General features: G+C 35.5%; 1 protein-coding gene across 1 annotated transcript in view; it reads right to left on the reverse strand.

Annotated features, from left to right (window-relative positions):
- The window catches only part of CNTNAP2 (contactin associated protein 2), a 2,725,119-nt gene extending 2,716,405 nt beyond the window's left edge, over window positions 1-8,714 (reverse strand). Inside the window, exon 1 of the mRNA XM_072652434.1 lies at window positions 7,872-8,714. Within this exon, the coding sequence (XP_072508535.1) occupies window positions 7,872-7,968 (97 nt within the window). The 5' untranslated portion in view covers window positions 7,969-8,714. The remainder of the gene's footprint in view (window positions 1-7,871) is intronic.
- Between the last annotated feature and the right edge of the window lie 1,854 nt (window positions 8,715-10,568).

The following is a 10,568-nucleotide window of genomic DNA, read 5'->3' on the forward strand; positions in this document are numbered from 1 at the left end:
AAATATTGCCTTTAATTCTTATATAACCTGTGTGATATTGGCCAGCCTTCATAGAGTGCAGTGTCCTCATCTTTAAAATGTGAGGGTTGGACAAATGAGTCTATGAGGTTCTCTTTCAGTTCTAGTCCTAAGATCATAACTTGCAATGTCTTTAAGTGTGGTGATAAAATATGGTCTAAGATATGTTACTGATGATTTTTCCCTATAGTTCACAGAAACTTTTAAGAAAATTATTCATAAAACTGTCACAGTATTTCTGTCTGTAAAATGAGAACTAGCCTAGGAAAAACTACCAATAAGAATTTTATTCACATTTTATGGTCCTTAATTTTAAAGATTCTTAGACGGAAGCATCAAAAATGACAAAGTTTTCTTTCCTTTTAAAGCAAACAACACACTTGTTAAAAACCTGAATGTATTTAGGGTAACCTATTGGGATGAAATAAAGCCTTTACAAGACCTGAAAACAAATTTTTGTTTAATGACTAGTTTGCTATAAAGAACTGAATAAATACTAGGTTCCATTTACCATCATATGATTTAGAAAATGAAAGAATCTTCTATTTACTTAGTTCATCACCTACATATTAATATAAAACTATTGCAACTCACAATAGTTCTGATTTTGTGGGCTCAATTTATGTATTTAATCAATGGATGCAGCGATTCTATATTCATATATGTTTGTATATGCACACAAATATAGATAAACATATACATATAAATACACACATGTATACATACACCTTTGTGTGTATGTGTATATATGCATATGTGTATAAACACATAGACACAGATCCTATGACCTATTACAGCCCCAGAAAAATTATCCAAAAATGAACTTGGCAGCAGAACTAATGAGCAGGTCCTTGACTAAAGTGTGCTCATCAAAAATTTGACCAATGTGTATTTAACTCTCCTTTATGCTGTCTTTTTTTAAAGATACCATACTCTTCACACCATATCATATATTGAATGTTTGATTAATTAGTGAATTACATTTATCACGAAATTCTGTTTCATTAAAAAAAACTCCACCTTATTCATTTGCCTTGGAAATGTGACTATGTAAAATCACCTGTATCATAACTTCCAAGACTAGAAATCTTCATAGATTCATCAATTATGTAAGTCAAAAATTACTTGACTCTGTGTTATATTTTAGTGCATGTCTTAGTTCTTAAGATTGTGATTTACTAATTTCTTACATGAAGAAGTTAAATAATGAAGCACAAGGAAACAGATAATTTTGAGAGAATTTCAGGATTATGTAATGCTTTTGGGATAATCACTCTAATGTAATACTTGTTGCAAGGTAGTCTCAGTCAATGCAGTTTATAAACGTAAACGTTTCTCAGCCACCCCCATAAGAAGGGTTAGGAGGAACACATTTCTGAAGTCATAATGACAGTCAGTAGGAAATTTTGATTGAATATACAATTGCCTACATTATGCAGAATTTTAGTGCCACATCCAGTGTACAAAGACATATTGCCAAGTCCTTGTTGAAGTGCATTAAATTTTATGTAACATAGCATATGTGCATGTGTGCGTGAGTACACACAAATATACCTAAAGCAGTATGATATTTATATATCTTATAATAGGTGGTTCTAGTAGTATAGTGCTATTTTCCATGATTCACAGTCACAGGTAAGGTGAAGTACATTTGAAAACTTAAGAAAAATCTTGCATGTATTTTAGGACTTTTTTCTAGTGTAAATACAGGCATAGTCCTAGCAGGTCTTAAGATCTAATTTTACCACCTTTCTAAATGTAGAAACATTAAAGGAAGCAATATAACTGTTCCTTTACGTAAGAATATTTCAAACCAACTTCACTTACAGCGCAAATGTAGAATATGACCCTCAGGAGATTTGCTGTATTTCTTCAACTCTCTGATACCATACAAAAAATGATACTTTGAGCAAGTAAATTCATAGCCAACCATATACATCTGTATTTCCAGATTTCCTACTATCAGGGGAAGTTTTAAAGTCTAGAGAGCTATAAAATAAAATAAAAAAAAATCAGTGGATTTTGAGTTGGATAAGAAATTACATATATAAAAGAGAAACAAAATATTGTCTTAAATTCATTTTCAAAAGTTATGACAGTGTAGAAGCAGACAACACCATAATTTAAACTATTAAGAAAATGACCTACTTTGGTCTCAGTGCACAAATAGCAGATTTTTTAAAGAATCAATAAACTAAACTCTTAAACCTTCAGAATTATAGAAAAGGAACAAAGATATCATGTAACAACCTGAGGGTTCATTGGTGTGTGGAGTGTATACTTACTTTCTGAATGGAAGGCACTGACTGCACTTGAGCATGTGTGATAACTAATCTGGAATGCCTTCCTTCCTTACCTGGCATTTAAGTTTTTTATTAAATAGTATTAACCATAGAATATTGACAGGAGAACAGTTCTGTTCTAAAAGTCTAAGCAAGAGAAAAACTACACAGTGGTCCAACACTTCCACAAAAATGTGAGTACAGACAAAGACAATATAAAGAGAGTATTGAATTCAGAGTCAGAAGGAACTAATTTGACAAAGTGCCTGTGACACTTATTAGATATATGATCTCAATAGTCATGACATCTCTTTGTCTCATGTAACTCACAAAGGTTTATCTGTCAAGTCAGAGATGGGATGTAATAAATGGATTGTAACCTGTGATGGTAGAGGGAGCTCCCATACAGGGAACTGTCCATTCAGTTAAGATCACAGATCATTTACTAAAAATTGCTCCCACTATTTTACATCATGTTGTGCATCCCCACAAAAAAATACCAAAGCATAGAAAACAGCAATATTTCAGCATGATATCTGAGTTTACAAACAAAACATCCACAGCATCTCAGGAAAGTGCTAAGTCATTGAGAGCATCTGCAGATATGCCACCTATAAGGTTTCATTTGACTATGTTAAAAAGACCTTTTGTGGCAGCAATCACAGCTAAAACATGTGGAGTCTTTTAGAGATGTCATGGGAAACACTAGAATTGATATTCAGATCTAATTAATTATATGATTTTTCTAATTAGAATAAATGTACTTTTTTACAGAATAGAATATCTCATCATTTAATATAAACATACTACTGTTATATGAATGCTTCATTTTCAATTTAATATTAAAGAACTAAAGGTTATATAATGGTTAATTTTCTTTTTCTCACATTCATTGGCTATCATATGTGTATATTCTTTCCCAATCCTTCCCTTGGATGAATCTTAAAAAATCTGGATCTTTTGTCTTGTGTTTTTCACAACCATTTGCTCTTATAGTTTTCCTTTCTCTAGAAATACCAACACCCAATTCAAAGTACAGATGGCCTAGAAAAATCAGTATGGCACTCGACTTATTTCATTTAACAATCTAGTTCTGAAGTTTAAATTGCATCAACACATGCTCTCTATTGTTAGAGACTTCAACTAGTGAGAAGCAATAAAATAAAACTCAGAACAGAATGAGTCAGCACTAAAGGCAAAAATAATGAAATTACATATTATTTGTGTCTTTATTCTATTGAGCCTGATAAGTCCATGAGTGAAATGGTTACTGTAGAAGATGTCAACCTATTATGATTAATATTTAAAATGAGAACACAGTTTCATTTGCATAAAAATAAAAACATATGAACATCCCCAGATACTGGTACTGGAATATCTGTGCATACCTACCTCAGACGTAGGGAGATGAAGTATTCAAGAAAATCTTTTGAATATCAATTGATATGCCTGCCCCCTAGGGGAATTCAGGGTTCTTAACTTTTAAATTTTATAAGGCAAAAATACCTACAAATTCAACCTATGAAAACTATGGAAATCTTCCTCCCTAGATACACACACACACACACACACACATACACACACACACACACACATTTCATTCAGTGCAAGAAATGTGCAAGCAAGAAATAAAAGTGTAGAACTGAAAACATGCCTGACAATCAAAGGAGAGTACTCTCATAGAAGACATGACTTGAAGTCTTAAATAGTTTTGATGTCACAGAACAAATAAAATTTTCAAATGTTTAAATACAAAATAAAAATAGAACAACCATGAGACTAAAACAATTCAACTATCTAAAGGCATTGAGGGGAAATGACAAAATTCATGTGTGTGTGTGTGTGTGTGTGTGTGTGTGTGTGTGTGTGTGTGTGTGTACGTGTGTACACACACACATATATATACACATACACACATATATATACATATACACACACATATATATTTATCTAGAGAGAGATTCCTTTCTCCTGGGTGGAAGTGGCTATAATGAGATCAGGATTACACATTCTCTCTAATAAGTAAATAACAATTTTCCTGTATGGTCATCAGTCTGGAGTGAGTAAATAAAGTACCGCCTGTTATCAACCAATTAATTCACCCTGAATAAAATACTGCACTGTGTTGAAATGTTCTCTTCCAACAAGCAGGGACCATTATTGAGCTCAGGTTCAAGATGAATTCACAACATTTATTTCCATATTAGCTTTTTACATTGTATACTTTAATTTACACTTTTGAGAGCTATTATTTGAGGATGAGAGATAGTTAGAAAAGAAGGGGAATGAAACACATACAAGGTCACTATAAACTTAGTCCTTTAACCACGTGAAAGTTGTTAGAAGCTGTATCTACTTGAAATTTTCTCAAATTTTCCTGCATATTAAACTCTCTCTGTCTTTGTCTGTCTGTCTGTCTGACTGTCTCTCTCTGCCTCACACACACAGATACATAGTAATGTGCATTTATACAGAACATAGAGAATGAACACATCATACTGCATAAAAGTTCACAAATAGTACATACTGTTACTTAAATTCTACTGTAGGACCTCTTCACAACACAAACTAATCTGGAGAACTGGCCATCATCAGAGTAGTGTGAACACAGTAAATCTAGGCAAAGCAGCCTACTTTGAGAATTGATAAAAGTGACTCAGTAAGGGCACAACTTCACTTTGGACTTCTTAGATGCAGTCTTTGAAATAATGCTCAAATCCTTTAACTTGGATCTATAAAATTAAAAGACTTTCTATGTTCACATGCATTATCTATATATGTATAGGAAAGAGAACTGAATACATGCCCAAAGTCAGCTTTATATAATTCACCATTAAAAACGAGGGGGGAAAATCTTAATAATAGAATTAGACTTAGTTAAGTGTATTCAAAATTTCATTAAGGAAAATGAAACCCTGAAAGTTAGGAGTTACTCGATATATTTAGATATAACTAGGAGGAAAACCATTAGAAACTAGAAAAACTTTCAAATAATTTCATATTTTATCACAAATAAGTAGCTAAACATTTTATATATTATAGTCCAAAGTTATTGGGGCTAGAATATTGCATTAGTGTAACCATCATAATTGGAAAGTAGATACAAAATAAAAATATTAAACTTAGATTTTTTCCCATGTTACTTTTTGTCTTCTGATGACCTCTCCTGGTTGAGATGTTCATTATCCTTGATTCAAGTAGTTAACAATATTTTATTCTGCATTTAATGTAATAACTCTCAAGGACACATCCTGCATACTTTAACAGTAGTACACAATTTTAACCAGAATTTTGTATGCACAAATGTGCAGATGAAGAAAATAATTAGCCATGCCTTTGGGAAATTATTTTATTTTTCATATTGACTTCTGAAAAAAAATGTCTTTTTGCAGATGATATCTTTAGTTCAACTGAAAAGTCACTTATTAAGTCGTTATATATGAAAATATGTCAAATAAAAACATAAAAAAGTATAGCTAGCATGTAGGCACATAAGTTTTCCTTTTAAGTATAAAAAGAAGCAATAATTTCAATATGTGAATAGGTTAATAAATTGGATATCAGATTCTGACTAAATGTAGAATATAAAGAATGTGTTTTTCTCATAATAGTATCCTTATTATAGTTATGTGAACTCAGATAATAAACAAGTTATATGTAAAAGGGATCAAAATGTTAGATCTCATTCCATTTTTGATTGAGGAAGGAGTTTCCCATTTACTTATAAGAACTAATGGATATAGAAAACTATAACCAAAAGCCTGAGAAAACTTAGCAAGTTTGGCACAACATAGAAAATAGATCTGAAATCCAAATCATAATTAGCTATTCTTTAGAAAAATCTCACAATGTATAATTACAATTAACATTATTACCTGGATGAATGCCAGAATATGCAACAATATAAACATTTTACCAGAGTAAATTGCATTAGTTTAGTGCTCTAATTGTATATCAACACAGAAACAGAACCTGAAAATCACACATGTTCACAATTTTTGTAATATTCTACCAAATTGTAATAAAGTAGAAATGTCACATTGACTTAAATTCTATTTTTTAACAAAAACTTTACAAAACTTCTTCTTAACTTAGGCAATTAAACTGGTAACTTGGTGATTACCTTAAAGTATTGTATATTATCCTTGTAACAAAATCAAACAGAAAAACTGCAACTATAGTTTTCCCAAAAGACAACATAGTGTGTGTCACTCAGAAAATGGGTTCATTCCAAACATGGCATTATTACAGATTCTCCTAGTGCAGTGTAGTTACTCATATAGTCCTGTAATTCTCTGGATGTTCATTTTCAATCAAGAAAAAATAAAATTGGAATCTGTGTATAACATACATAAACTTTGCAAAATACTATTGTAATGTTTCATCATTGAACACTGCAAACTTTACAGTAATAAACACATTTGTATGGTAAATAGAGAAAATCAAATCAACTTTTTTTTTCCAAATTGAAAATACTTTTTTAAGACCCCAGATTTCTGCTTATTACTAACTATGATGCTACAATCCTACTCATACATTTAGACATTTAAATATTTGCTGCACATAAATTTCCCCAATATCCCTTTAAATCTGGAAACTTGACCCATTCAACAAAATGACTGGAGCACTGAACTCTTCCTGAAACAAAAGGACAGCCAATGCCTCTTCTTTTTCTATGCAGTATGTTCTAGCAAACCAGTGCAGAACTTGAATTGGTGTGTTCCATTTTATTCCAATGAAATGAAAAAGATGAACAGTCTATGTTGGCTGGCTAACCTAGAGGCATAAGCACAGCAGTGGCATTTACCTGAAAGCCTTTCTAAGAAACTCGTGCAATATAACATTATAGATGTTAATGAAAAACAACAACAACCAACCCCCACCCCAAAAAATAAAAAAACAAACAAACCTATACCCCTGCCCTGAGTTCATGCCTATGATGCACTGACTTCAAGCGGTGCAAATAAGTTAAAGCAATTCTAGCTAGTGTCTTTAGTCTTAACAAGGAAATCCCAAATGGGCATCAAGTTTTATTTAGAAGAAAACGGAAGTAAAAGATGTCCTGGGTAATCTAAACTACACTCCACAAAGTTGTGTTCTGACCATATCAGAGTAAATCCTTAGAAAAAACGTAACCTCCTAAATACCCACTTGCTTCAGCTTTCACTTTTCTTTACACGGGCTATCAAAGTCAATTTCAATAAGCCATTGATGTATGAAAAAGCAAGGAAGTGGAGGAAGAACTTCCAAGCCTCTGTCTTCCAAACTAGCACCACTAGAACCAAGCAGGTGCAGTGAATTATCTCTCTAATGCCAGGACCAACTTTCCAGCAACATCACCAGTGAAAACCACTTCCCCCTCCAAAGCTGGAGCGCAGGGTTTTGGAGTTTCTCTGCTGCAGTGACTGCAAGTGCGTGACAGCAGAGACACATACACAAATCAAGGAAAAAGAACGGCAGACGCACTCTGGAGTTGATACACAGGGTGGAATAACATCAATGCGACACAGAAACCCTTCAGATAAAAAAAACAAAACAAAACACCAGGAAAGGAGCAACGGGGCTACTTACGGGAAGTAGAAGAAGCTGTCCAGGCTCTGCAGCTGATGCTGCTCAAAATCCAAAGGAAAAGAGCTGCCCCGCAGCCGGTTCGCGAGACCATAACCATCCTTCCCCTCCTGCTCCTTCTACTATCAGGGCTCACTGCAGAATAGCCGCGACGAAGGTCCCTCCACTTCGCCGTCTGTCTTTTTTGTTCTTGTAGGAAGGTTCGTTGCTCCCAGAAAAAGAAAGAATCCAAGCCCCTTCCTCGTCGTTTCCCCGCTTCTCCTCCAGTCTCCAGTCCTCTCGGGCTCGGAGCAGTAGAGTGAGTCCTCTCTCCCTCAGTGATGGGTATTTGCCTCTTTCGCAACAAGCCGGTGTAATGTCATGAGGAAGGGATTTGCCAAAGGAAGGAGGAGGGTGGGGGGAACCAAACAAATACCCTACTCCATCCTCCAAAATCCACAGAAGGAAGTGGGGAGAAGAAAAAGAGAATGCAAAGAAGAGAAAAAAAAAAAGAGGGGAGAGAGGGATAGTGGTGCCGCTGCCTCTGCTGCTTCTACCACTACCACTGCAGGAGAGCGCTTCTCTCTCCACTGAGCAGCGCAACCAAGAAAGATTTCAAATAACCCCTCAGCCCCGAGATATATATGTATGCATATATGTGTGATCTATGTAGTGTTCTAGCCACGTATACGCAGCTAAACATACACGCTTTCTCCCTCAGACAGACAGACACTCCTGCTTCAGCTCTCCCCTTCCCCAGGATTCCTTATTCTCCCCCAGCAGTGGGAGCAGCAGCAGCAAGCTAAAGGAAGAGGAGGAAACACTGCCGCCGTCAGCAGCAGCAATAGCAGCAGCCAGCACAGGCGCCTGCAGACCCAACTAGGGGAGGAGGGGGGGTGGGGTGGGAAAACCCTCCCTTCTCTCTCCTTCTCCTATCTCCTCCCCGGCTCCTCCTCTTCTTCCTCCTCCTTACTGTACCCCTTCGGTTGTCAGGACCCTTCTCCCCTCCCTTCGCCTCGCTTTGAAGCAAAAATCAGAGAAGAATGAAGCCGAAGGGCCTGAGTCCATAGGCAGGGGGAAGGGTAAGGAAGCTGGCCTCTCCAGCAAGTCTTTGGAAACCTGAGCTGTCCGTGGTGCTGAAGTTAGGGAAATCGCTTGGTAATCTTTTTTTGTTTCAGGCCCCCTATGCCGAATGCCCCCACCCGGCTTCGGAAAAGGAGACCCACCCCACCCCCACCCCTACCCCAGATGACTTCTGTTTTTCTTCTCTCCTCCCCTTCGAAAAGAGATGGTACAGGCTCCCAGAGCTCCAACCTCCGGGGAACCACAGTCAGGCGTCCGACAGGCAGGCAGGTCTTCCGAGTGGTCCTAACACAGAGCTGAACATCCCAACTGGAGGAGCTAGGACTGCAGAAGCCGCTAATGCAGATGTTTTCAATATGTAATTAATTCATACTCATACATATATGCAAACATATCAAACACATACCAATGCCCAAAAACTGCCCTGAGGCAAATGTGCCCACAAATAGACACAAACACAAACCTGGCACAAATAAATACACTAAACACTCACACACGTTTACTCACCACAAAGATATCTAGATGGAAGATGTGACTTACAACAATCTTTATGGAATCTCAGAAGACCTAGTTTTTACCATGCACAATTAACTAAACTCAATTATAAATCAAATATTACCACCACTACCCAAAACCATGTCTAGAAGCCCAGTAGCACACCCTCTATGGAGACTTTCATGCAATTTAATATTCATACAGGATTTTTGAAACATGTTTCTTCCTAAAAAACAAATCCATTCCCTAGCTTTACTGACCCAGCAAAGAGTTTTCGCTGCTCTAAAGATGCTTGGGAGGCCTGAGTAAGAGGAATTGTAATTTGTAATGTTTTGCCATTTGTTAGCTTTCACTTTTAAGGAAAACTTAAGGTTTGTCTGTTTGTTTTTAGTGGAGATTCTGTTAAGTCTTGAAACATACTTTTAGTATGGAACTATATGATTTACTTGTGCTTATGTTTAGGGTTAATGACATCTTAAGTTTAACGTATTATTAGTAAAATATTAATTCTAATGTTCCAGTCTTCCATTTAGTCATTTAAAAAAACTGATTTGAAAGGATGTTTTTATCCCAGTGAGAACTTCAATTTTAGGTACAATATTGAGAATTGACTAAGAAATAGATAAATAGCAAAACTCCCTCTTCATAGTACATACTGCATCCTACTGCTCAAAATTAATTCGTAAACTGTATTGCAAGACATTAAAAAATGCTATTTTCTGATTTGCATTTTGGCAGTATGAATAGAACATGTAGAAAAATATATTGGGAGGATAAGGATGCCACTGTTCCTTTGTGGGAGTGAAAAGGAATCTCACACAAGCAAAAAAAAAAAATGAGAAGTACAACTTTGCAGATTAATCAATTATCGCAATGTGACTGCAGCTTGACAAGTTCTGAGAGGGAAAAGACCAAAAAGAGTTAATTTAATACAATTGTTTGTCAAAAGAAACACAAAGACAAAAAGAGAGCTAAAGAAAAGATCATTCCTTTCCCTAACAATCTTAGTAATGGATACCTGAAGCAATATAGATGCAATTAAGTTTCTTGCAACAGACAACAGCAAAAGTTATGAATATTTCTCTCTCCAGACACTTGGTTTGCAATATTAAATTGTGCTCTAGGGTATATTCATTCTTTAAA

Source organism: Notamacropus eugenii, chromosome 3 (assembly GCF_028372415.1).
Source record: "Notamacropus eugenii isolate mMacEug1 chromosome 3, mMacEug1.pri_v2, whole genome shotgun sequence".
NCBI classification, from domain to species: Eukaryota; Metazoa; Chordata; class Mammalia; order Diprotodontia; family Macropodidae; genus Notamacropus; species Notamacropus eugenii.